The following is a 27,655-nucleotide window of genomic DNA, read 5'->3' as shown; positions in this document are numbered from 1 at the left end:
CACTTAGCGCAGTTCGATTATATTGAAACAATAAACTTGAAGGACTGAAGAGCTTCTTTAAGCCCTCAATAATTCCTGATAAGCCCACCCAATCGTTAGGTAGGGCTTGCCGTAGCCGAGGATTGCCCTGCAAACAAAAGGTTTGCTTTGATTAAAACTGACAAATCAAATCAAGCGATGAAGGCCCGTTATAAATTGACGCCTTGGTAAATCAACATCCCTATAATATAATGAAATGGGAGTAAGTAAAGTATTTAGACGGCTCTACAAGGTTTCAAGGGTGACCACCTACACTGGATTAGATTATTCCAATAAGAAAGTATTCGTTTAGGCTGTGACCTGTGAAGTGCGAAGTGGACAAATTAATTATGTCATATTATTTTTAATTACCTAATATAACATACGAGCAAAAGAGGTAAATAGTCTCTTAGAACTGCTTCTTACTTATTTCAATTATCGTCAGACTATTGGCACACTTTTGTTGCGAAATTACTTACTGCATTAAGTGTATCTATAACTATACAGGATGTTTCCTGTAAGGTGTCAAGCCAAAGGCAGGTGATAGGCGAGGACTAGACCTATCGATTTCACCCCCATGTACTTATGTTCTACGATTTTTCGTAGTTTAGAAGTTGTCGTTAATTTTGTGATTTTTATGGGTAAACATTATAGGTACTGTGTTACTGAAAAAAAGAGCAGTATACCTACCATGAGTTTACGTTAGGTGTGCTCGCTAGCGAGTACGTCAAAAATCTCTATGAAGATTTTGTTTCTTGAAAGTAGCCGCTAGGGGCGTTGCACCATATATCATACAATTAATGTCATTTTTTTACGTAGTCGCTAGCGAGCACACCTAACGTAAACTCATGGTAAGCACACAGGTGAACCTTCGCCTTTCTTTTTTCAAATAATTAGGTATTTGAATTTCGAAGAAGGTTCTAATGAAAATTGCTCAGAACAACGTAAAGAAAACCCACGATCTGAAGATGCCTATAATAAAAACGACAGTAATGCCCTACATACTATGAAATACAGTGAAAATGTAACGACGGATAATTTAATCCTACGTAATTGTTCGGCGCAAGTCTCGCCGGATATCCGACACCGCACCGTTATCTGCGACATCCCCAATTTATTTTCGATATATTTACGACGCTTATCGCACAACTATTGAGGCAATATTTTCCGGAAACCCACGAGACCATTAGAATGAATAAATATTTATCATCTGTAAATAATACCTATTGGCTATTTCACTAAATTACAAGCAAGCGTAGTATTGCAGTAATATTAATGTAAACATTTGTGAGTTAGTCTTTAGCAAAATCTTTCTTATCGGAGCGTCTTCTATTCAAAACAATTTATTTATGTATTGTAGCAATAAAAATTAGAGATGAAACGGATATCCGGCAACTATCCGGTAGGCCGGATATCCGGCCTAAATTTACTATCCGGCCGGATACCGGATATTAACTCACTATCCGGCCGGATACCGGATATTAAAAAACTACGACAATTTCCTATTATTATAATGAAATACATTAGTCTTTGAGGTAAACATGAATAAAATGGCATAAAATAATGACGGTTTTTATTTAAAGTCCAAAAACTTAAAGAAAGCCATATTAAGGCCTTTAAAAAATATTTTTTTCTGGGCTATTCACTCTAATGACGAATACATAAATAGTAAATATCTGTTAAGTCGAAATATTTCCAAATAAAATAGGCGATATTTTTTCACTTTGATCACTGATGGTCTGATGTCATGATGCAGTTCAGTCAGATTATGCAGCAAGTAAACTAATTTAATTTTCGCTATTCAATCACATACTCACGAAAGGCAACCAAAATCGCCCGAATTGATCTGCCCCACTAGACAAGTGGCAAAATCTGACATTCTATTCAGACTGATTCGATTTTCGAAAAGTGTGACTAGTCTAGTCTACTAAATAGACCCACTGATCGCGTTCGGAGCACCTGTGCGGGGCGCTAATTTAAACTCGTCACGACATGCAACGAGACAATGGGCTAACTATCCGGCCGCCGGATATCCGGCTATCCGGCCTAGGAGCTGGCCGGATATCCGGTATCCGGTATCCGGCCAAACAACTATCCGTTTCATCTCTAATAAAAATCATCCAAACCAATAAATACGAATGAGCCCTTGTGTTTTTGCTCATAAACCTTAACGCATACCAATCTGGCCATAAAACCGACAAAACGCCTAACAACTTCCTTATGTGCTGCTGGTTTGAGTAAAAGCTTTTTCATGAGTCCAGCGTAGGGACATAATATAAGATTTTACTATGAGGACCTCAATGTGATGCGACACCTTGAGTTTACGTTGTAAGTGCGTACTAAGTAAAATAAAAATTCGAGGACGATCAACGATGTCCGTAGCTTAAACTAGCTCCAGGTTCCTTGCGTTGCAAGATGCAATAGTTAAGTTTAAGACCAAAACCGCCTAATTTGTGTGCAGTAGAGAATTTATACAGTAGAGAAATACTTTAGCCTACTTAACTATTTATTCACTTATAACGACAAACAGACCATTGTGGCCATGCTTGTTTATTTTATTCGTTGTTCAAACTAGAAATAATTATTAGGAAGTTTTCTTAGAGTATCTATTATAGGGAAGTTTTACATGCTTTCTCTTGTAAATAAAACAAACAAAAGGGTAACCTTGCCCCCAGATATTGTTGTAAGGCCATCTTTATCTGTGGAAGAAAGGCTTGTACCCAGAGCCGTAAAACTTCTTAAATAAAAAAAACGATGACACTAATGACATTGACAGCTTACGTGCTTTCTGTCAGTGTTGCCAGAAGGTTACTTTTGTAACCTTTTAGGTTACTTTTGAACTGCAGTGGTTACTTTTAGGTTACACTAATGAAAAGGTTACTTTTAGGTGATTTTTCAGAAATTGTAGAATTAACTTTTACAGGTTATTCAGTAAAAATATTAATAGTGACAATTTAAAAATTATGTCATAGACTGCATTCAAACATGAATTTGATTTATTATTTGTTAAAAAAAATGAGTTTTAGCGAATGTTTTTCTATAGTGAAACGCAAATCCATGAAATGTTTTTATACGACCGGTCACTTTTCGGTCTTCATGGAATAGTCAAAATTTCGAATTGAGGTAAACGATTGATGATCAATTTTATTGTATTCATTTTCCATCCATGAACAACCTTACACAATCTCTCCGTATGAAGGTTACTTTTTATTCAAAAAGGTTACATTTTATTATATTTCTGGTAATTTCTGACAAGACCCGACTGGCAACACTGCTTTCTGTCCACATTTCTGTCAGTGTATGTCAGTGGAAGGAAGGAACTTGTTTGTGTGTGTCAACAATTAATTTAAATAAAAGTAGAGATTATCATTTCATTTCATTAAAATGAAGTAAATAAGATAAAGCATTATGTTTAACTATAACATAAAGTTTCTCACATGTGATGAGACACTGCATTTGAAAAATGGGGACTTCAAAAGTTACAAGTAAGTTTACAACTTTTTACGTGCACTTTATCGTGACTTTATAGTTCTTATAACTTATTACCGTTTTGTATACCTACCACATAAAAGTGATCATGTAAATGAAGATTTATCTCTATGCTGCTTTAATTTATGGTAATTTATTGCTTTTAAAAACATAAATTAGAACTTTTAGCTATACTTTCTTTCCTAATCGACTTTCCAGGTATGATACTCGAAAGAGGACAGACGAATCTGTTTATGATGTGGGGAAACGAACTTTCTGTGAACGTCGCGGTAGTCATTGGCGGTCACCAAACCACCGACAGATAAGGCAGTTGGAGTCAAAATTGAGGGATCGAAATATTATAAGTTGTGAATGGACTACAGAATCTCTTATCACGCTGGTATTCTCGTCGGGAGCGATTGCGTACCTCACTGTAAAGCCTGAAACCCTGGACGTGACGCAACTTTTATTTGATAGATACTGTGTTGGTAAGCTCTCGGGACAGACTGTAACTGGTGGTAAGTTAATAAAATGAGGTTTATGGTATCATGTTATTTTCTGTGTGTTAAGAATTAAAAGATTTTACTTAACACAGAGAAAATGTTTTACACATAAATATATTTTTAGTTGTTATAAGCCAGACACACTTGATGTTCACACATGCTGACAAAATGGCTACATTAATAATGTTTGGAAGGAATGCAGGTAACCGTCTACCTTGTCGCATTTCTGACAGGGATCCACACGTACAGGTAAAACTAAAAAAATATGTAATAATAACAGTAGATTAGAAATTCAAGTATTTAATGCCGATTGGCGGCCTTTATTAAATGCCATTTAATATGTAGACATTTCACATGCAAAATAGTTTTAAAATATACAAACAAACTTATACCAAAATGCCATTGCAGTAAAGTTCTAAATTTCTACTTTAAGTCTTTCTTGCAAATATTTTCCAGACAATCGAATTAGGGGGAGGGGGCCGTCGAAGTGAGAGACGTATGTCGTGGTGTGAGTTTAATAGTGGCCTTAAGGTCCTTGTGTGGAGCACCAGCAATGCAGAACCTGCTCCTTGGAGCCCCATTGTAGAAGACCATGCCAATCTCCACCTTTACCGCATGAATGGGTAAGAGAAATTAAATAACTTTAATTAATGTTTTATTACTCTAAGGTCTAGGCAAATTAATTTTAGTTTTATTCTACTATTATCGTTTTTATTGTTACAGACAGCAAATATCACTTGTAGCCTACCACCAACTAGAAAATGAGACATTATTAGCAGAATTATCAAACAAGAGTGATAGTGTCATACACATAATTGATCAAATCACTTGCCATAAGGTAAGTAATATAAAATAGGAATTGACAATAAGAATGAGCTCAATTTTTCTCTCGCCCCTACATACTGCATACTTCTTTGTTTCACCTATGTAATAGTAAATAACTTTGTATACTTATAAGCTTAATTGCTGGTTATGATAATATTATATCTTAAAATAGACGAGAGCCACCAAAACATATCTTTTAGAAGTAAGCTGGTATGACTTCTTTACAATTTACCCAATAACTAGAAAAAAGCCAGAAAGTGTAAGAGCCAAACTTGCTTCTTCATGTCTCTTTGTCTGCATGTTTTATGTTATGATCCCCTCGTGACAACAAGTGTAGGCCCCTCTTTCCACCTTTTTCCAGATGATAAGAGCCCCCCTTGATCCTTAAGTGCCCAGGGCCCTTAGTAGGTTAAAGACCGCCCTGAACAAGTGTACCTACTAACTGGTGTAATAATCGCTTTCAGAACGGAGTAAGCTTAGAATGGCTGCGATACGACGTACCCAACAGCGAAGAGAGAGCCTTAAAGCTCTCTTCTCTACGCGAGAGCGTGACTCGAGTCTCTCTGCCGGCTCCGGCGCGCTCAGTGCGGCGCTCCCCCTGCGACATAAAGCTGCTTACTGCCTGTATAGATGGCTCCCTGCACGTGATACACAATACAGTCGGTGTTACACACTCAGTGCGCGCTGGATTTGTAAGTGTCTAAAAATTCGTTCGTTCGTTCGTCTATCTAAAAATTATAGAAGTATTATCAGGAGATAATGCATTCTGCGAGTTTGATACCTTAAAAACCAAAAACAAACTTGGGGTGTTACTGCAACCATAAGTAACTTAAACAGTATTTGCTTACATATTTTATTGTACTTTTATGATATAAATCAATACGAGTATTTAGCATCCCCTTCGTCTGATTGCTCACTTAAATATTTATAGCAAATAACCTTACTGATGATGACACTACTTAACAGTTAAGACCTGCCCACTTTTACAGGATAATGTGATTAGTAGAGTCAAGCAGTTGTAAAACGATTTACAACTGCTTGACTCTACTATCTGTATAATGCCAGTGTATTTAATTGCAAGGAATGAATGAGGGCTATCGTTTTTATACTTAACAGTTGGCACCCCTGACGATTGACAGGACCTTACTCTACAGTGGCGCCATCTTGATGAGTGTAAATGCGATAGCCCTCCTACCACTTTAGCACTCACCAGTTGGTGCCACTGTCTTCGCTACTAGCAAGTGACAGGACCTTACTCTAGAGTGGCGCTAACTGGTGAGCGCTAAAACGGTAGCCCTCATTGCAGATAGCCACGGAGGTGCGATGGGCGGGCGAGCTGATAGTCGCGACAGAAGAGGGCGGCCGGGTGCAATGCTTTGATAGAGCGCTGTCACTGCTGCACCACCATACTAAATGCTTTGATTTGACCTCCTACTTGAGGTAAGAGTCTCTACCCAATGCACTTGAAACAAGGATAGGAAAACAATAGACACTTTGTTCACCACTTTAACTCGAAATAATAACCTACCCATTTTCTTACAGTAAAGGAGGATTGGTATATCTTGTAACCAAACCATGTATAGTCCACAACCACAGACCAGTCTGTGAGCACGTAGAATTTTGTCCAACGATCCTTATCGTTCGCGCGTAACTATGTTACTGTCGCGCTCGCACACTCACTGCGGGCGCCCGTCGCACAGTCGTCACAGCAATATTTCTTGCTTTTATTTATGTGCGTCACGCGCGAGCGATAAGGATGGGTAGCTTGGGGTCATTGGACAAAATTCTACGTGCTCGCTCACAGACCGGGCTTTAGTAGGTGAATTTTAATGCTAATGCTCTTACAGCCGAATACTGAAACGCCATTTAAATATTTGACGGCTTCTCAAATAGTTAAGCAGCTCCTAAACTTACATTTCGCATTCTCAAAACAATATCTGAGCAGTTCTCAATTTTTAAGCACCTCTCAATACTTTCTATTAAAGAAATTTTCGTTACGTCCCAACAATGAGAAAACATTGATACCAATCGAGGGGATCATAAGCCATGCTGTTTACTTTTAATTTTAATCCTCGACCGTTTTAGTATCATCATAACAACCTTTTGTAGGTATTGGAAAATTAATATTCTTTGACGAAAGCAGCATATTTTATCAGCTTTTGTATTTCGTTGAATTTTCATTTTTCTAAACGCCTAATAATTTGCGCTAAAGATATTTTTTTACCTTTTTATTCAATAACAATTATTTACATAAAATTGATCGATTTTAAATAATACAACCGTTTATTTTGTTGTTGTTGTTGCATAGGTTTAAAATAACTAATTATGAATACTGAACGGTGGTATGATGTAAGATATACCTAAGTGATGCAACGAAAATAATAAATAATAATAATAAATAATAAAAGTTTATTTAATAGCAACTTTAACATTTTACATTGCATTGTATTGCGCATTGCGAAGCTTGAGCGGACAAGATACTAGTTTATTCAAAATACAAACATCATAGCACATAGTCAAAAGTAGTCAAAAGTTTAAAGAAAAAAAATAAAAATAAAAGACTATCAAAAAATATAAGTTTTGCACTTATGGAGCTTTTACAAGTCTCATGTAACACAATATCACATAATATAGGTAGGTATCCGCAGCATAACCTTTCTGTTTTTAAGTGGCCATTTAATTCAAAATGGTGCATCAAGCTCATGGTGCGACTAATTGTACATTGTTTCAACTTCACCTTTTTTTCACTATGTTCACAGAACAATAGAGAAATGAGCGTAGTGCAATCAATTTATTTGCACAAAGCTATTGCAAAATAAATCCAAATATTATATTATCTTCAAATCAAAATAAAAGTATTATCTACCAAATGAGGTAAGTAACGTACCTACTTAAATCGGAGTTCTTGAAGTTCCGAGTTCAGAACACAAATTCTTCATTTTATAGACATGTCCTTTATTACCGAAGGAAGGAAGGAAAGAAGCCATTTTTATTATAATTAAAGTGGTTTGGCATTTCCATCTCTGTTTTACTCACTAACAAACATTGTAGTACAGGTTTCGTCTTAATCTTTTCACCGTCAATACCGTAACTTAAGCTTTTTATAGACATTGAATGCTTTTCACATTATGATTTGGAGCGCAAGAACCTTGCATGAAAAATGGCGTTGTCCTCACGAATATTGCGTCCTTAGCCATAGCCTACCGTGTTTAATATTGTAGTTTATTGCCTTTATATTTTCATACCACCGTGTGACAAAATCTATGGCGAAAATAAACGGTAGTTACTAACATTTACATACCTACTTCATACGGTGTATAGAGCATAATTTCATCATACGATAGAGCACAACTTTTGTAGAAGCACTTGTACTGATGAAGAAATGATCATCGCATTTTCCATTGCATAGACTCGTACCTACTAGTGCACAGTTTATTTGGGTTATTTGCATGCTCAAATACCACAATTAACAATGACCACAATTTATTACTGTACCTACTATCCCAAGTAGCATTCGGGGTTCTATATAGTATGTCTAGTCGTTCACATGTACTCCACAAGCTGTGTATGTCAGCTGTATACGAGCTGTATAGCTTGCTATAATGCTTTTATAGAACCAGTTTGGGCACAAATTAGACAGCCTTAAGTTCACTATGGCTGTACATTTTTTTTTTATGTGATAGGAGGCAAACGAGCAAACGGATCACCTGATGGTAAGTGATTACCGTCGCCCATAGACACCCGCACACCCAGGGGCGTTACAGGTGCGTTATATTTGCAGTATAATAGCAGTTTAAGTAGTAACATCGGACTTAAGGCTGAGTTAAGGCACTATATGGGACGCAGTGTGAACCATACAACGTAGGTACGTGAGTGTAATAAAGAGTAACAAGTGGCTAAATGCACAGCTTTCAAAGTTATAAAGTCCGACAAAAGTACTCCAATGCTACATAAAGTTCACGTGTGTCCTAAATTATTTCCACATTTTAATATTAGTTTGGTATTTGTACGTGAGTGCCAAGAGAGAAACAACTCGGGCGGATAATCATTTATGCAAATAATAACACGGGTTTTAAATACTTAATAATGTTAATGCCATTGGGAATGCAACTTTATAGTGAAATGTATATGTCACCGTAAAATTGTGAATTCCGTCAGATTATAATCTGACGTAGTAAAATTACAATCTAACCTAACCTAACCCACTGTTAGTTTACAATCTAACGCGTTATATTATAAACTGACATAGTTCACAATTTCACGTTGACATATACATATTTACAGCTAAAATATTTACGCGCCTCTGTAAAAACGCGATATTCATTTTAAAATATTTAAAACTGGCTGAGAGGAAATCTACAATTTTCAGTTTTTGATATTGTATTGGCATTATAATTATATTACGGTAATTAATTATAACATGAAACCAAACTCAATCGCTCTATCTGCGAATTTTGTGATAAATCTGCATTAATTTTGGAGATTTATTTGGTAAATATTTTAGGTTATGTATGTAGAACAAAATGGTGGAAATGAAATACGGCTATGTGAACTGTTATAACTCCAATTTTATGCGGTGAGCGTATATTAGGTTCACATGTCGTGTTCTGTTAGAATGCTGTTATCTATATGAAGTTCCACATTTGTACCACAACAGCGNCTATAATTTGTATATTTTAAAGACTGTAAAACCTTGAAAAGGAGGCTGACAATAGTGACTGAGTTTCTTGCGCTGCTTCTTCTCAGCACTGGCCCATTTATTGTCCCGAAGCAGTGGTAGGGTTAATATTGGGACGTGTAAAAGCGCTTTTTTAAAGCCTATTTGCAAAAATAAATGAATTTTATGAATTTTTTAATTTTTTTATTTTAATTTTCAGAACGGAGTAAGCTTAGAATGGCTGCGATACGACGTACCCAACAGCGAAGAGAGAGCCATAAAGCTCTCTTCTCTACGCGAGAGCGCGACTCGAGTCTCTCTGCCGGCTCCGGCGCGCTCAGTGCGGCGCTCCCCTTGCGACATAAAGCTGCTTACTGCCTGTATAGATGGCTCCCTGCACGTGATACACAACACAGTCGGTGTTACACACTCAGTGCGCGCTGGATTTGTAAGTATCTGAAATAAAACTTGTTGAAGAGAGAGCCACAAAGCTCTCTTCTCCACGCGACTCGCGTCTCTGAAAAAACTGTGTGAATTACATGGCAGTTCAGATTTATAAAGCTAAGTAGTTAACTCAATTTTTATAAGATAAACTATGCGCGTCTATAGCGAGGGAGCCGAGTGAGCCTTACCTACCCCAGAATGGAGTAGTGCCCAATCGGTAGGACAAAGGCAGTAGGACCACGTGGCCACAGCGGTCGAGACAATGTTATAAGTAGATTTATGCAAAAATGTACTCTATCGTTTAAATATCTGACGCCCATATTCACAAACGATGCTTGCTTAAGTGAAGCAGCAAATCGAACGCACAGCGTTCAATAGAGCTCTGTGATTGGTTCGCGTGTCACCCTATGCGTCCATGCGCACTGTGAGACCTCATAGTAATGTTTATGAATACGGGCGTAAAATACCTAACAACATACTGCTCCTTTTAACTGTAAAGAATTTAATTGCAGATAGCCACGGAGGTGCGATGGGCGGGCGAACTGATAGTCGCGACTGAGGAGGGCGGACGGATGCAATGCTTCGATAGAGCGCTGTCGCTTCTGCACCACCATACTAAATGCTTTGATTTGACCTCCTACTTGAGGTAAGAGTCTCTACCCAATGCACTTGAAACAAGGATAGGAAAACAATAGACACTTTGTTCACCACTTTAACTCGAAATAAGAACTTACCCATTTTCTTACAGTACCTAAATGAGGATTGGTATATCTGGTAACCAAACCCATGTATAGTCTGGTCTGTGAGAACGTAGAATTTTGTCCAATGACCCCAAGCTACCCATCCTTATCGTTCGCGCGTAACTACGTTGCTGTCGCTCTCGTACACTCACTGCGGGCGCCCGTCGCACAGTCGCGACAGCAATACAGTGTGAGTCACGTTAAAGTGTACATATGAAAAAAGATGAAACTAGACATATTTTTATCGACAAAAAAGAGGTCAAAAAATTTTTGAGATTTTTTTTTTAATTTTTTATAGATTTTTTTTTCTTCCAATTACTTATTGTAAAGAAAACGTATTAACTTTTAAACTAAGCGGTATATCCTGATAAAATAAAAACAGTAATAATGCTAAATAACAGGAAATTCTAAAAAAATACATAAAATACACAAAAAATGCCAACAAATAATAAAAAATGATACTTTTTTTAAAAAATCTGCTTTTAAATTCGTGTTTTTTGGTTATTTGATAAATTTCTCCAAAAAATGCCCCTATAACAGGTGGTTTTTATTACTTTGTATTATTCTCTATCGTATTATCTTTGTAAAACCAAAAATCGCATGTCTCTATCCCTATCACAACATTTGCTATGATCGTTTGAATAACGGTCTGCCACAACATTATTCAGGTACAGACAATTTTAATTTTAACTAAAATGCTTATTTTACTTCGAAATCTTTTGTTTTTATTTGAAATCTAACTTGTCTTTATCAAAATTACAAATCTAGAGCCATTTTCAGTTTCGTTGTTAACGAAGCTTTGAATGGCGCGCCCGGAGAGGCTTAGTTCAAACGATCATTGCAAACGTTGTGATAGGGATAGAGACATGTGATTTTTGGTTTTACGAAGGTAATACGATAGAGAATAATACAAAGAAATTTATCAAATAACCAAAAAAACACGAATTTAAAAGCAGATTTTTTTCAAAAAGTATCATTTTTTATTATTTTTTGGCCTTTTTTGTGTATTTTATGTATTGTTTTAGTGTCGCCTGTTATTTAGCATTATTACTGTTTTTATTTTATCAGGATATACCGCTTAGTTAAAAAGTTATTACGTTTTCTTTACAATAAGTAATTGGAAGAAAAAACATTCTATAAAAAATTTAAAAAAAATCTCAAAAATTTTTTGACCTCTTTTTTGTCGATAAAAATAGGTCTAGTTTCATCTATTTTCATATGTACACTTTAACGTGACTCACACTGTATAATTACGCGCGAGCGACAAGGATGGGTAGCTTGGGGTCATTGGACAAAATTCTACGTGCTCGCTCACAGACCAGGCTTTTGTAGGTGAATTTTAATGCTAATGCTCTTAATGCTGTAACATAGCATCTTCTGATCCTTTTTCTTATACAACCTGTATACGAATAATATAATTAATTATGCAATATTATTTCCAGGGATGCAAAGCGCACACAAATATTAGCGACGCGGGAAGCAAAAGGAGGCCCATTGGTCCTCGTGTCGTTCTCTGGCGGGCCTTTAGCGCTGTTACACATCACTCACCCGCGATTGCTTACAGTAAGTAAAAAAGACGATAACTCATCACCATTTTTAGGGAAAATGTAACCTTCTTTGGAATCTTAGTTGTAAATGGTAATGCTCTATTCAAAACGGAAAAATAGCCTCTTGGGTCTGCTAACAGAGTATTCTGAAAAAGATGATGTGATGTTGTCTGTTCAAAATATTATTATTCTTTGAAAAACTTTACTACTTGACACAGGCTTGGCTACGAAATGGTCGCTCGTCAAACGCGGTGGCACTTCTCCGCGCATTAGACTGGGACAAAGACGGCATGGACTGCCTATGGGCCGTCAATAAGCTGGTCTGCGCTGCCCTGCGCAGTGGTAATGGTAAGTCGCAGTCCTATTCTTAAAGGATTTGTCACAATCGATGCAGTCTATGGTCTGGTCAAAGTAAACTCAGCAACTTATAAAAAACGTGATATATTTCTTTTACCGATTCTAATCGACTTCTAAGGCTGGGTTGCACCACCTAACTTTAATGGTAACTACATATGACGATAACCGGTGCTTTTTGTATGGAGTTTGACAGACTTTTGACTTTTGTCAAAGTTAAAGTTAGATGGTGCAACCCTTTCTTCCCTTCAAGTCTTGCGAATTAACACTCCGCGACAGTGAACTGCTATAGCAGTCATAAAAATTTCATTTTGTCTGGGTTACTGTCGCGGAAAGTGTGAACTTTTTATTGATTACTAGCAGCTCAGAATAATCAATTGAAGGTTAGATAAATACATACTTAGCTGTGTCGTTCCTGCACCCTCGCTCTTCTGATTAGAACATCAGGTTTCCCCAACCTGACCCAGATGATCAGCGTGGGGATTGCAGGTTAAATCTTCCTCTTTGCCTCTGGTAAATTAGAGAGAGTCGTCTTCCTGCAGTGGAGACAACTATAGTCTGGTCCGGGAGCACGTAGAATTTTGTCCAATGACCCCAAGCTACCCATCCTTATCGCTCGCGCTTAATTATATTGCTGTCGCGACTGTGCGACGGACGCCCGCAGTGAGTGTGCGAGAGCGACAGCAACATAATTACGCGCGAATGATAAGGATGGGTAGCTTGGGGTCATTGGACAAAATTATACGTGCTCCCGGACCAGACCATACCTGATAATAAGGTTAAATAATTAAACTACTACAGAAGCGTTATCGGAAGAGGGCGTGGCCCAAAGCGCTTTAGGCGCATACTTGGCGCCGCGCGCGCCTCTACCGGCCGGCGCCGCTCGCTACGCGCCGCCGCTGCACGACTTGGCTAGGAAGTTCTTCCACCATTTACTGAGGTATCCACTACATCCACATAAATAGACTTAAGTAATAGATTTGCTTTGCACTTTGCAGTATTAGACTCTTTTGCGCTATTAAGTTTGTTAGAAATTATTTAGTATATCAAAAATATTGATGAACATCTAATTCAGGTATAACTTTTGTGTATAAGCACAGAATAATAATAAGTACTACGTACAGAAGTTTTACTTCGCGAAGGTATTTAAAAAAAATGTATGCTAAATGTCATTAACAATATGGTGTAATTTAGCCTGTCTCAAGAGTCAAACACCATTTTAGTCAGTGATCGGCACTGCGCCGAAGCTATAGGGCTGACTTCGGTAAAATGATGTGACGTGAGGTGCCAAACTGCGGAAAATGGCGGAGGAAATACATGATTTAGCATGAATTATCATGAATAACATTAACTACTTATTTACCTCTCAGTGTTTTGAGGCAACTTAAAAAAGTACATTCTGTGTTTTTATTATTATTATTTAGGCAGTTAAATACTGCACAATATTTAGTACACCATTTTCTTTTTTTCTTCCATCATACACAATAACTACGCGTGCGTAAGTCAATGTTCGCTCGTATGTGAGGCCTTGTCGAATAGTACCCTGTAGGTGGGCCATCGTGCGTGTTTTGTTTTCGATGTAAACTCGCGAAGATGAACAGGCCTGGTATAAGTCCCTAAGTGAGCTGCCACACTGGCGGATTGCAAGCGTTTTCAAAGTGGAGCGCCGACGCGGCGTGTTCACTGCAATCCGCCAGTGTGGCGAAGCCCTAAAACTTAAATGGGAACCAATGAGGGCAATCGTATTTGCGCTCAATAGGTGACGCTACCACTTCAGCTTGCTAATCCGTCGGGCTATGTCAGCGACTTTAGTTCGTTTACGTTTATCTCCTTATTTCTGATTCGATCTCTTAAAGAAACATCGAGCATAGCCCTCGCCATAGCACGCTGTGCAACTTAGAGCTTCTGTATAAGGCCTATAGTGGGCAGGGCACATAGTACGCAGAACTGACGGCCGATGGGGCAGCAAGGTTCTGGAATGGAGGCCGCGTACCGGAAAACGCAGCGTGGGACGTCCACCCACAAGGTGGACCGACGACCTGATAAAGGTAGCAGGAAGGCGTTGGATGCAGGCCGCTACTAACCGTGCGATGTGGAAGTCATCGGGGGAGACCTATGTTCAGCAGTGGACGTCCTGTGGCTGAAATGATGATGATGATGAAGTGACGCTACTGGTAGGTGATAGGACCTTACTCTACAGTGCGCCAACTAATATGCACTAAAGTACGGTACTGGTGTTCCTTAGCTATAAGATGCATCTTACATAACTACACAACAAATTAATTTAATCTATCTGCAGACGGGGTCGTATAGAGAAAGCTCTAAGCCTAGCCGTGGACCTCCGCGCGTGGGATCTATTCGCGGACGCGCGGTGGGCCGCAGCTCGGAAGAACCTGCCGCATCTAGCTGACGAGGCCGCCGCTTTGGCTGACCACTACGCTGGCGAAGGAAGACCTGGTCAGTATTGAGCCTTCCTTACTCATAACATCATCATCATACCACTGCTGAACATAGGCCTCCCCCAATGCTTTCCATGTTGATTGATGGTTGATACTGTAACAAATTGAGGTTCTTCTTTTAGATCCGGTTTCTGAATTGAGATTTTTGACTTGATCGTGCTCATATTCGGTTCCTATAAGATGCATCCTTGAGTAAATAATATGCACGTTCAACCTGCATTTTTCAATTAAGAGACAGGCCATAGTCTCAAAAGTTTTCCGTAAATATTAACCGTCTTTTGTGCGCTATTTACTCTGAATAAGTCATGTAGCAGCGTGAAAAAAAATTATAACTCCTTTTTTTAACGATAACTATACCTTCCGCTGGTTCTATCGCCTTGAAGAATGCACTTATACTACTATCACAAGCTTTAAAAATACTAATCCATACTTTTCTCCCGTTCNTCCCGTTTCCAGATTCCGAGTGTTCAGAGTCATGCTCGCAATGCAGCTCGCATTCGTACTCCGACGACGAAACGAGCGCATCCTCCGAAGTGAAAACGAAACCGCCTCCCCTACCCCGAGTATCCATCCCCACCGTCATGCCCGTCCCTATCAACCACTCGGAACCGCCCACAGCTCACAGCATCCGTCCCAACTTGCACCAGTACTTAGAGCGAGACAACACGATATGGAACACCAACGTCGACGACACGTACCTGAAAGTAAACCAGGAGAAAATAAAACCGATTCTGACTCATAGTGTGAGGTGGCATAGCGTTGATAACATGCTAAATACGAGGCAAAACTCTTTGCATACTTTAGCATCGATAAGCGAAGTTGTCACCAAACCAGCTTCGAGTATAGTGGATATAATCCCGCGGGTGCAAGACGACAGGATGACGTCACATTTCCGCAGCGTCTACCAAACGGAGTTGAGAGAAGAAGCGCCAATGTACCGGTACCATAATAACTTCCACGCGAGCGCACTCAACAACAGAACTCACAAGTTCGACGCGGATAGAACGGGAAACAGAAGTACGGAGAAGAACAAAGTCAAGTTCTCTGATACGGTCACCATTGCAGTTGTGTCGGTGAGTCCATAAAATTATTATTGCTTAGTCTAATTTTAGATTTTTAAATAATTTTTTGTTCAAGACTCGTAACAACTTTTGAGCTGGGTACAATCTTTCACAATGGCGTGGCGTGGCATAGCGTTAATAAGGTTTGGATCACCCCAAACGCACAAGCTTGTGACAGTCTTTATTTAGTATGGCGTGGCGGGTAGCATTTTGACAATGTTAACACTTGCCACCCTGAGTCACGCAACACTTACGCAACTCGATGTGATGTTGTTGTTTAATATTATTAAGCATAATAATATGTATGTACTGTGTCAAAAAGTTTTCTATCTATGTTCAAGAGGCTTGGCTTTGCCACCTACAAAATAAACACCCAATATACTGATCTGTTCTACCGAATCGCTGGTTCCTATTTTTGCCATGTTGGACACTATACAGTTGAACGATGGTGGCGCCCCTTTGTCAATGAATTTGGTGGGACAGTTCAGTTTCTTTCTAGGTCATCTATAGCTAGTGCGAGCACTGTGACGCTTGGCATGACGTCACATTTTTACAGTTGGAACATTCACTGCACTGTGGCTTAGCTTTATAATCGACGCATGCCGCGTAGTGGGCGTGTCAATTCGATTGTTCATCTTTTACAACTTCACAATACTCATATAGGCTTATCAATTAAACGTGAAAGTGAAAGAAAAGCGGGGCCTTCTGCCACAAGTACAGTCGCGGAATGAAAAGGTTCGTCACCTTAGTGTCGGTTTTCGCTTGCACTAGGTACTGTAAGAGTCATACCTGCCAACATAACCGTGCAAGAAACAGTGCTGCTAATATTTAAATAAATATGACGTTTGCTAACGAATAAGGTTTTACTTGTTTATTTTTCTATCCCATCAGTGCAATGCAATGTTACAAAATGAAGTTTTTTTAATTAAATAGATAATGGCAGGTTGAACCAACAAGAAGGTTTTAGTTTATCAATCAAAATAATCTTCTTGACAAGTTAAATCGTCAAACAACTTTGATCTGACTAATTTTGAACATTACTGACGAACAGTTAAAGATTATTTTCTCTAACTCGAGATTATTTTGTAACATAGTTTCAAAAGGTAATATGTGCTCGCGATTCGTTGAAGGAATCAATTTGAAAACTGACGAACCTTTTCATTCCGTGACTGTACATATTCATTTATAATTACTAGGTCTCAGATTTTGTGAGAACCTACTTGTTGGTGAAATATTTATTTTTATCCAGGAGCCGCCTCATCCTCCCCTGGCGCGAGAAGCGGGCGCGGGACTGACGCGGCGCGCCGGTACTCTGGACTACGTGGAAGTGTGACGCACGCGGCACGGCACGCATGCACATGTTTGTCTCTCGCACTCGCTACGCATACTTCGGGACTGGATCCGTACGGCTAGCACGAAAAACTTTCGACTTCGAATGGTTTGCGTATTCGAATCGCCATCAAAAGATTTAGTACGAAAACTACAACAGCGCCCTAGTGAACGTGTTGTAAAGTGAACTTATTATGAGAAATGGTTGCACGAAACTTATTTTGAGAATCAAAATTGTCACTTGACTTACTTGACTTGTGGTCCTATGTCCCCTAGATGGGGCAAAGGGCATCCACAACAGTCCTCCATCTCGTTCGGTCTTGAGCTTCTCGCTTGATCTCGCTCCAGGTCTTGCCGATCTTCTTCGCCTCGTCCGCTACAGTGAGCCGCCAAGTTTGCCTGGGTCGACCACGTTTGCGTTTTCCTTGGGGATTCCAATCCAGAGCCTGCTTAGGGATGTGATCGGGGTCCCTTCGGAGAGTGTGGCCAATCCAGTTCCTTATTAAAGCCTAAGAGGAAATGTATGAGCTCATCTTGTCCTTTGATCTCATCTTTTCCTTATGGTTGTGAATATTAAAATTGTCACGTTATCGTTTAATTCGAAGGTTGAGTATCGAATTTTGTCGAATACGCAAACGATTCGAAGACGAAAGTTGTTCATGCTAGAGGTACCGAGGGTTTAATTAGGGCTACTGGATTTTCACCAGCTCACGAGTTCGCTTACCAGTTGGCGCCATTGTAGAGAAAGGTCTTGTCACTTGCTCGTAGCTAGGACAGTGGCGTCAGCTAATAAGCGCAAATACGATAGCCCTCATGAGCTGGTTCAGAATATGATCCACCATAGTTAACACCTGATGTTGCACGTGTAACGTGAAACGTTAAACACGGTTTAAATTTCATATACAACTGACAACAAGTCGATTGGCTTTGATCTACCTCTAAATCTAAACATTAGAAATACCACAAAATGAGGGGACGATAGCGACTTTAAACTAACTTAATATTACCCCGATCCAGTCCTGCAGCTTGAAAATACACCGATTGATATCGATTTTGTTACATCCTACTTGATACATTGATCTTTAAAAAAAAATAATGAAAAAGTGATATGTCTTGCCAGTTATAGCAAAGACGGCCACACCCACAATGGCTAATCAGCATTAAAAACAGAATCAATATCAATGCACCATACCATAAAGTTCACAATACCATAGCACATTGATAACATAGCCAACGCCTTGATATTGTATTGTAAATAACAAAGTCATTATGCACGCATGCTAGCATGTTTAGTTCTCTCTGCAACCATAGCATGCCTGCATGTTTACGTCATTGTGCTCAAGGCCCGGTTTCCACCGAATGATTTTATCCAATTAGATTTCATTCTCCAATAAATAAGTTATTGAGTAATATAATAATATTGATTCTGATTGGTTAAGTATTCAAAACATTTCTCCGCTGCCCCTCAGTGGAAACCAGGCCTAATGCGAGGTTTTAGGTATAGCTGTGGGTTTGTATGATGCATATTTTATTATTACGTTAGCAACTCCGTAAATGCATACCTTTACACACTATAAACACACAACATACACGTGTTTATCAAGTCCTAACTTAAGCATGCCCCAACATTTGAGTCTGAGACCACTCATAAAGTATAGTGACCTTTTCAAAATTTTTGTTTTGTTAACTTTTCCCAATTTTTTTTTAATATTTTACTTTCCCAATTTCCTTATAAATTCCCTACATAACTCGTAAGTAGCCGTTAAACGCTTGTACCAAAGTAATCTACGTAGAATCGATTTCTTTACTTATTTAACGAGGTTTTAAAGTATTTATCCACTGTATCTTGTTTATTTCAGATAACGCTGCTGCTGCTGAACGACCTCCTAAAATCAAAGTTGTACATTTTGGCATGGTTTAAATAATCGTAACAAACACCATGTATCCCTATTGTTTTTGTAGACAATCCTAGTGATATTTTCACAGAATCCGTCCATTTATATGTATTATTTTATTATACTAAGTTATATTACTTTATAAGTTTATAGGTATACAAGAAATAAACAATAGCATTTATTTGTACATAAGTAGTCTTCCATTTTAGATACCTTAAGTATTATGCTTTTAATGGTTTATTAATATTCTCATTATTTAAGTAAAAAATACAATCTTACAAATTGATTACCTCTGATCTGATATACATACGAGTAATAGTGTTAGGTATTCCAGTACCTAAATTGTGTAGCGACTTGATATAAAATGAATTAATTGAATCATTGTTGTGAATGCATGCATTTTTAATTATATTTTTGATAATAAATGTTTTATATTGTTAATATTGTCTGTCTTTTGATTCGTAATGAAGGTTTACTGTTGGGTAAGTCTAGGTAAGGGGCACATTTGCTTTGACAGATGATGGGCCCTCAGTGCCTCAGTTCTCAAGTGCTCAAAATTTACTAATGCTACAAATTTTAAGTTAAGACTGTTTTTAGTAAGGTTTTAATTTTAGCAGAACTAGCCACAATGCTACCCTGAGAGTACAGGGTTTATAATTAATCCACTAGTACAGAAAAAGCTCTAGTAAAGTGAGCACTCGGACCACACGTTTCAGAAAAGTTAAGGGAACGCACATGGAAAAGCTTTTTTTGATAATAATATAAATACTTAGCTTTTGCCCGCGGCTTCACCCGCATGAAATTTAGTTTGTCACATATCGTCATAAATTAATTATAGTGTTGGGAACCCAACAACGCGCGGGAGGAGACGTGCGGGCGGCGTACGATGACTAACGTCACCTCGGGCCGACAGCGTCATCATCGGCTGCGCTCGGCTCACTCACTCGCCTTTGGGACACCACCGTCGTCGCACAAATACCGCGTACTCTCATAATTGATTGTAATTAGGCTGGCGAGAATTACAGCAACCTATTTTAATACAGTCCACTATTTTATTTCTTACTAATATTCGTTAGGACCCTAACAATAGCCTATGTTACTCTGGGTTATAAACAAATCCTGTAAAGTTTCATCAAATTCTGTACAGTACTTTTTGCATGAAAGAGTAGGTAGTAGTAGTAGTAAGAGTAGGTACCTAGGTAAGGTAACAAACATCCAGAAATCCATATACAGGGTGGAATTTTGTAATGCCACCTGACCTGGAGGAATAGTGCTCTTAATATTGTAGATAGAAATTTTTTCTCAAAGAAAACATTCCTTTATTTTTGAAAAGAAATAGAACTGCTTTCAAAGATTTCCAAAAATTTGCTTGCCACACCCGGGAATCGAACCAACTAAAATCTGTTAAAAATTACACCCTGTATTTTTATTACATCGATCGTTAGGGTTAAGTATAAGGATGAAATCTCTCTAACAAACTTGATAAATCAAATGAAAGGAAAACCATGAAATCTTAAATTATTTTATAGATGTTACAGAAAATTGTATGTTATGGTAGTGAATTTTCGAAAAAAATTCGAAAATCTTTAAATGGAGTTCTCTTTCTTTTCAAAAATAAAGGAATGTTTTCTTTCAGTAAAAATTTCTATCTACAGTATTAAGAGTACTTTCCCTCCAGGTGGCATTACAAAATTCCACCCTGTATACTTTCGCCTTTTTATAATATTAGGATAGGATAAACATTACAAGTCCTTCTATGTGCTGTACCTGTAAGTTACTTTCCTCTCATAAAATTTTTAGTCAACTTTGTAACCTACAGTAACAGGTACAGGTGGTCAAGTATGTTCTATAGTGTACCTAGCTTGTTTGAAGAAAAATGAGGATTGGTCAAGCATTGAACATGTTGGTGCTTACCTACTTTATAATGTGTATCGAAATAAAAGCAAAGATTTTGGTTACACTTTTTTAATTTAGTTGAATGGTTTACATTTTCAATGTATGTTACTGGAGATGTTTGTAAAAGAGCTTAGAATTCTATGATAAAAAACCTAATCCTTAAGCTTCTTCTTGGGGCGCAGGTTGTTGGTGTGTCCACACTTGGTCTTGCGGCAGTTGGTGGCACGTGGGTGAAGACGAGCGTAGCACTTGCGGCAGATCATCTTTTCGCAGTTGTACTTCATAGCCAAGATACGAAGGGAAGGCTCAATGGTACCTGAAAATATTGGTAATTTGTTTTATGCATTGTAAACACAAACTTGCTGGAATTAGACAACTATATCAACATCAAAACACATCAAAAATATTCACCTCCTCTAAGCCTCAGCACCAAGTGAAGTGTTGATTCCTTCTGGATATTGTAGTCTGACAGGGTACGGCCATCTTCCAATTGTTTACCAGCGAAGATCAATCGCTGCTGGTCAGGTGGGATTCCCTCTTTATCCTGGATCTTGGCCTTCACATTCTCGATTGTGTCTGAAGCCTCCACCTCAAGGGTGATGGTTTTCCCCGTCAAAGTTTTTACGAATATCTGCATTATGAGTGCTGTAAAGAATTATTTTATTAGTAACACATTTATTGAATTTTATTACAAAACTGTCTTCTGAATTGAAATTGAAACAAATGCACATCGTTTTTGTCAGATTGACACGCCACGCGGATGCAAAATATTTGAATTTCGAACGTCATTCAGCCGCAACTTATCACTTCACAGAATTGACTAGATAAACTGTAAATAGGGAGTCTATGCATTTTATCAAAAATTATATTGAACAAGTTACTTTAAAAATACATTAAATTTTCCAACCTCACCTTTTCGTAAAACGTGCTACAAGAAAGAACTGTCAAATTTTTCAAGACCAAAGATGGCGGCAAACAAAGTTGCCAGAAGTGTATTTTAATTTGTACACATTTTTACATAACTCAAGTGGCAATGCACTTGAGTTATAATAATAATAATTGAGTTAATTGACAATTCAGCAACAAACATTAAAAAAATACATTTTATTGTTATTTTATTAAATTGGTTTTAATTACTTCATCAATTATATTTACGATCAACCCTACAAAAAATAGCAGGGATCTCAATGGTATCAGAAACAAGCTATGGCTGTTTATTTATCAACCCTAATTTATTAACGTGTTCTTAAACTAAAAGTGTTTTCATACAAACCTCTCCGAAACGGCTCGACCGATTCTTATAAAATTTTGTCACAGTATCAGTAACTCTGTTAAAGGGTCTTCTTTACGCGTTCAAAGTCCCGAGTACAGCTAGTCAACATTTTTGTAGGCAATTTTGTTGAATGTTGCATGTTTTTGTTGATTGTATAGGGTGAAACATGCATAAATTTGATAGTGTAGAAGCGGGTCTCCTTAAAAAATTAATATAAAAATGTTTTCAGAATGACTGACCTATTTACTATCCCGAAGCCGTGGTAGGGTTAAAATAATATGTAATACAGAGCCCCGATTACGGTAATTTTTAACGTCTCCAATCCAGACGCGCTTCATCGATTCTGCGATACGATTGGTCAAATTAAACAGCTGACGTACGCTGTTTTGATCATTACGCTGACCAATCGTATTGCAGAATCGATTGGTCAAAACAGCTGACGTACGCTGTTGAACGACCAATCGTATCGCAGAATCGAGAAGCGTACTCTGGATTGTAGACGTTAAAAGTTACCGTAATCGGGGCTCTGTATTACATATTTTAACTTTTCTGCTACTACTCTAAACTTACGTAAGTGTAGAGTAGTAGCAGAAAATATTATTACTTTTATGACATACTCATTATAAATCTTTCTTTATCATTCTGTCTAACTAATGGCTTCAGTGGTGTGTATTCTTATTTATTTGAAAATTACACCATTGACAATATTATTATTGTATGCAACACTGCATCCAATGTATCGTTCTGAAACCTGACTCGAATTGAAAAAGAGATCTAAAATTTTTAATAAAAATATTATTTTACGATGACCACCCATTTCTGGCTCATTTTGTAGATATTAATAACGCTTTATATAATTTTGGGATTATAAAACAAAATAATCGATTTGTAACTTTCGAAATAAATTACTTACTTTTTTTATAGTTGAAGTAAGGAGAATGCATTTCTGAACGGTATTGATAAAAAAGTACTTGTTTCGTAACAGCTCGATTTGCTGAAACTACTGTGCGATCCGAAAATTTAACAAATCTCCCAAAATGTATCATCAACTCGGCAAAATCTCGGGTAGGCTGGTAGCTGCGAGCCACCTGCAATCGCCACTGTTCCCAATTGTACGTATAATGCTGCTTTTCCACCTATTCTGAATGTGCCCTTATCTTTTGGGTTAAAAGATAGATCCTAGCCCGTTTTGAAGAATCTAAAAGAAGACTGGTTCTTAACTAAATTAATTATCCTATAAATAGTTTAACATGACATTGCTTAAGCGTTAATTTAATTATTAAATTTTCTATAATTTTAGTAAAAATAACAATAACCTATACCTATATATTTGGGATAATTTTATTAGGTATTTGATTTAATAAAATTATTTGCCTACTATACTCCAGCCAACTTACAATATTGCCTACAATACTTATCACCTGTGTAATCCTCAGACTTGATTGTTAACTTTGACAGCTGTTAGTGGTCAATTAAATTACTAATTTATGTATGGTACATAATTAACATCATTAATAACTTATCATTTAAACACTTAATATTTGTTACACTGTATTAAAACTATAATAGGAATGTGACTGTTTTGCTGTCATCTTTCACTGTTCACATAATGTACATAACATTACCTTAAAAAACTTTTTTTTCTAAATAGGCACCAATTGCTTTGCAACGAGTGGAGGTTCCGCAGATCCAGTACACCACAGCACAGTTGTCGACTGTGACGGAAGCCAGCGCATGCCCCGCCCCCGGCAAGAGGAGACTGATTCCTGGCACCAACCAGCCCTACCCGCCCGTGCCCGAGGCCATCCGTAAACGCCAGGAGCAGTTCCAGGTAATATAAAGTTTTGTACAAGCACATTAGGCTTTAAAGCAAAATCGTGGGTGGAATTGTGTAAAGCAATCGTAATCATTTGACAGTTCATAACATACGATAAAGTCAATTATACAATGCGTTTGACAGAATAATTGTATGTTATGAACTGTCAAATGATTACGATTGCTTTAGGTACACAATTCCACCTCATGACTATTACAACTACATGAGATACCACTTTGTTAAACCAGATGAACTGTCCCATATTTTTGTACTAAAAAATAAATCAAAAGTAATTAATTAATTTAAATGATTATGAATATTTTACATTAACTTATACAATATTATTTCAGACTGATGATGACGTTCCTGTATTCCTGAAGGGAGGTCCTTTCGACGGTATCCTGTACCGCTTCACAATGGCCCTGTGCATTGCTGGTATAATTGGTGTGGCTCACACCATCTACATCCACGCTGTACCCAAGAAAGAATAAATGCACTGACCTATTAAAAGAATTATGTATTAGTGGCCTGTGTTATTATAAGTTATAAAAGCACTGTAATTAGTGAAAATAAAAAGGTGAAAATCATATCTTTTTATTAATTTTTAATACCTTGTTTAATTTCTATGAAGGGAGCAGGGCTACTCCCTANGAGCAGGGTTGTCGCCATATTTATTTGGACTATCTAGACCAGGGATAGCGAACCTTTATGTATCAACATGCCACTTTTGTGAAAAAATGTTTGATATAGTCATAGACGTGCCATCAAATAACACAATGCTATCAATGAGAAGTATAGTACAAGACGTGGCGCCACTGGCAAGTTACAGGACCTTACTCTTCAGTGAGTACAGTGCTGCAATGGCACCTCAGATCATAGACTATGATCTGAGAGTGGCACTAACTGATAAGGGCAAATACGGAAGCCTTTATTCAAAACACATTCTTTACTATTTTATTTTATAGTGAACTAGCTTTCCGCCCGCGGCTTCGCCCGCGTGGAATTTCGTTTGTTTAATTTTCCTGAATTTTCTTTGCTATAAACCTCACGGAGCCCGAGACTTTTCCAACGAATGCAAAACCGTGGAAATCGGTTCGTGCGTTCTGGAGTTATAGCGTCAAGAAGGAAAACCCGACTTATTTTTATATAATAATAGTAGATTTTGTGATTGGCGGGCGTGCCCTATAAATATTGTGACGTGTGCCATTGGTTCGCCATCCCTGATCTAGACTTAAGTTCATTAATGCCTCCTGCAATGTTTTTCACCATATTATTAGAGAAAGCTCTTAATTTTTAACCGACTTTAACAAAAGGAGATTCTTAATTCGGTTGGCATAATTTTAACTATATAGATTGGTCCTCACTGTAATTCACTAATGGCTATACAGTGGCGGCTGTGGCGGCAACTGGTGAGCGCTGAAGCGATAGGACTCGTAATATTTATGTACTCACTAGTGGTGGCGCCACTGTAGTCCTGTGTCACTCGCTATAGTGGCGCCAACTGGTGAGATCAAATTTTTCCGTTCTTTTCAAACCGGACGGAATGAACCCGACTGGAATTTGGCCCGGTTTCCACCAGGCGGAATACCATAGAATTCGACAGCGGCGCGAAGGAGGCTATTGGAGAAGTGGAAATAATGAAATCTAATTGGTGATTCAAAACACTTCTCCGCTCTGCTCCGCCTTGGTGGAAACCGGGCCTTAGGAAGGTAGAATAGGTAGCTAGGTAAATAAAACGTAATGTAATCAATTAAACATTTCTCTATATTTCATGTTTAACATAGAACACTGGCCAAACTGACAACTGTATCAATAAACTGGAATAACTACATTTATATATGCACTATTCAAAGCAACTACAATAGCAAATAACAGTCATACAATGATCAATGATTACACATAGTACATCTCGCTTAATGTCACCCAAAGTGCTTTTTTAAACCTAGGGTACTACTACCTCGATATGGGTCATTCTAAGTTAAGAGGTACTTTCGATGGCAAGGGCAAAAAAGTACATTTTTTTAATTCTAACTACCTAATTAACCTATTTATTGCTTAAAACTAAATGTCTTCTACATGCTCACTTAATTTTATTACAGAAATGTACACAGTTTAGACACAATAAGTTCTAATACAAGAAAAAAGTCACTCCCCTGGGCTGTCCCAAACCCAACTTTATTTGTAAACCAGTTATTATGAACGTATTAAAATTAAATAATTACTTCATCATCATTAATTTTATACAGAACAATAACTTAGGAACACTGTCTTATAAGTCAAATTACATAAATTCAAATTTTTCATAAATAATATCAATGCCGAAATTTGTCCTCCGTATTTTGTGTCTCGTCCCCTGGCTTTTTGTTTTTGTTTAAAAATCAGTCAGACAAAGGGTATGGTTATAAAGTGAAAAATCATATTTATAGTGTCTTGTTTTATTTATACATGTGTTTAAAATATTATGAACAATAATAAACATAATTATTATTTTATTAATAGGTAATTATAACTTAATTAAATATAAAATAACATGAGATACATTAATTTAATACAATAACATTATAGAGATCTAATTTGATTTAACAAAGTATAAGCAAATTAATTCAGTGCGAAATTAACATATTTCTTGTAGGCGGCTAGGGAAGACGGCGATAGCGTGGTGTGTCCCGTGGTCCTCCGTACGTAGTCTTGGTACACCTGCTTGGAGGCTCGGGACACGGTCGGCGGGATCATGTCCACCGAGCTGTCTATGGTGAAAGCGCTACTCACAGTCATCACCACGTGGATGTCAGACTTGTATTTGGGGTTGGAGCGCTTCTCGAAGTTCACGTAGCGTTTGTATCTGCAATCATAAATGGTTAAAGTCAGTATTTTTTTAATCTAATGAAAAAAATATTAATGTCGTTTAGAATTGGGACTTTTAATGGCTTGATTTCAGATTTCAAATGTGAGGTGTCCTATAAATACATGGCCATTCCAGTACATCCGTTCGGCATGATACTTTAAAAGTGCGGTCGATGGTTAGGTATAGGTAGCATAGTAAAATGTCGTTTTTAATATAATATTAGCTGTTGGAGCTGCAGAGAACACTACTTACATGATCATGTCCCGCTTGGAAGGCTCTTTCAGTAGGACCCTATTCGCGCGCTTGATAGCTGGGAAGGGCGGCGTATCGTCCTGTACCTCTGATGCCAGTAAACGTGCCACCATCGTAAGCGGCGAAGGCGTCACTTGGCGACTCGGGAACGAGTTAGTCAAGTCGTCGTCCGTTGACGAGTCGCTGTTGGAGCTGAAACAAAATGAGGATGAGAAATAAACATAACCAGCAAGAGACTAAAAATTATTCACCTCTTTGTCAAAGTATTGTTTT

General features: G+C 37.9%; 4 protein-coding genes across 6 annotated transcripts; 2 read left to right on the top strand and 2 right to left on the bottom strand.

Annotated features, from left to right (window-relative positions):
* Positions 1 to 3,064: 3,064 nt before the first annotated feature.
* Positions 3,065 to 19,655, top strand: frtz (WD repeat-containing and planar cell polarity effector protein fritz). Of its 3 annotated transcripts, none has more exons than XM_028319172.1 (14): positions 3,065 to 3,503; positions 3,706 to 4,004; positions 4,114 to 4,238; positions 4,446 to 4,612; positions 4,713 to 4,827; positions 5,279 to 5,506; positions 10,428 to 10,561; positions 12,098 to 12,218; positions 12,421 to 12,550; positions 13,358 to 13,496; positions 14,856 to 15,013; positions 15,472 to 16,088; positions 17,326 to 17,386; positions 19,265 to 19,655. In XM_028319172.1, the coding sequence occupies exons 1-14, from the start codon at positions 3,427 to 3,429 to the stop codon at positions 19,324 to 19,326; spliced, it is 2,433 nt and encodes an 810-aa protein (XP_028174973.1). In that variant the 5' UTR covers positions 3,065 to 3,426; the 3' UTR covers positions 19,327 to 19,655. The 3 variants fall into 3 exon arrangements, with proteins under 3 accessions (XP_028174973.1, XP_028174975.1, XP_028174974.1); XM_028319174.1 differs by having other exon boundaries at positions 17,326 to 17,436; XM_028319173.1 differs by lacking the exon at positions 10,428 to 10,561 and adding an exon at positions 6,121 to 6,254.
* A 1,594-nt stretch (positions 19,656 to 21,249) lies between these two features.
* Positions 21,250 to 22,214, bottom strand: RpL40 (ribosomal protein L40). Its single transcript, XM_028319175.1, has 3 exons — positions 22,109 to 22,214; positions 21,608 to 21,841; positions 21,250 to 21,512 (listed from the first exon to the last, which is right to left on the bottom strand). Exons 2-3 carry the CDS (start codon positions 21,831 to 21,833, stop codon positions 21,349 to 21,351), a joined length of 390 nt encoding a protein of 129 aa, XP_028174976.1. The 5' UTR covers positions 21,834 to 21,841; positions 22,109 to 22,214; the 3' UTR covers positions 21,250 to 21,348.
* Positions 22,215 to 23,405: 1,191 nt separating this feature from the next.
* Positions 23,406 to 24,872, top strand: LOC114363454 (uncharacterized). The gene is made up of 3 exons (XM_028319177.1): positions 23,406 to 23,581; positions 24,121 to 24,300; positions 24,636 to 24,872. The coding sequence occupies exons 1-3, from the start codon at positions 23,507 to 23,509 to the stop codon at positions 24,774 to 24,776; spliced, it is 396 nt and encodes a 131-aa protein (XP_028174978.1). The 5' UTR covers positions 23,406 to 23,506; the 3' UTR covers positions 24,777 to 24,872.
* A 1,842-nt stretch (positions 24,873 to 26,714) lies between these two features.
* Positions 26,715 to 27,574, bottom strand: LOC114363455 (uncharacterized; the record flags this gene model as incomplete). Its single annotated transcript, XM_028319178.1, has 2 exons — positions 26,715 to 27,127; positions 27,383 to 27,574. Coding segments are annotated over 2 exons (436 nt in total), but the record flags the coding sequence as incomplete, so codon positions are not given.
* Positions 27,575 to 27,655: the final 81 nt, after the last annotated feature.

This window comes from Ostrinia furnacalis, unplaced genomic scaffold (genome assembly GCF_004193835.3).
Source record: "Ostrinia furnacalis isolate ACB-3 unplaced genomic scaffold, ASM419383v2 OfSCF7120, whole genome shotgun sequence".
In the NCBI taxonomy this organism is placed as follows: domain Eukaryota; kingdom Metazoa; phylum Arthropoda; class Insecta; order Lepidoptera; family Crambidae; genus Ostrinia; species Ostrinia furnacalis.
This window is presented reverse-complemented; position numbering and strand designations above follow the sequence as displayed.

Bases quoted from the DNA above. Each gene is read 5' to 3' on its own strand.
- LOC114363454 (XM_028319177.1), top strand. From the start codon at position 23,507: ATGTATCATCAACTCGGCAAAATCTCGGGTAGGCTGGTAGCTGCGAGC. The intron at 23,582-24,120 runs GTACGTATAATG...TTTTCTAAATAG, and splicing joins AATCGCCACTGTTCCCAATT to GCACCAATTGCTTTGCAACG. The intron at 24,301-24,635 runs GTAATATAAAGT...ATATTATTTCAG, and splicing joins AACGCCAGGAGCAGTTCCAG to ACTGATGATGACGTTCCTGT.
- RpL40 (XM_028319175.1), bottom strand. From the start codon at position 21,833: ATGCAGATATTCGTAAAAACTTTGACGGGGAAAACCATCACCCTTGAG. The intron at 21,513-21,607 runs GTGAATATTTTT...CAATATTTTCAG, and splicing joins GGTGCTGAGGCTTAGAGGAG to GTACCATTGAGCCTTCCCTT.
- frtz (XM_028319172.1), top strand. From the start codon at position 3,427: ATGTTTAACTATAACATAAAGTTTCTCACATGTGATGAGACACTGCAT. The intron at 10,562-12,097 runs GTAAGAGTCTCT...TATTATTTCCAG, and splicing joins GATTTGACCTCCTACTTGAG to GGATGCAAAGCGCACACAAA. The intron at 17,387-19,264 runs CTCTGGACTACG...TGTTTATTTCAG, and splicing joins ACTGACGCGGCGCGCCGGTA to ATAACGCTGCTGCTGCTGAA.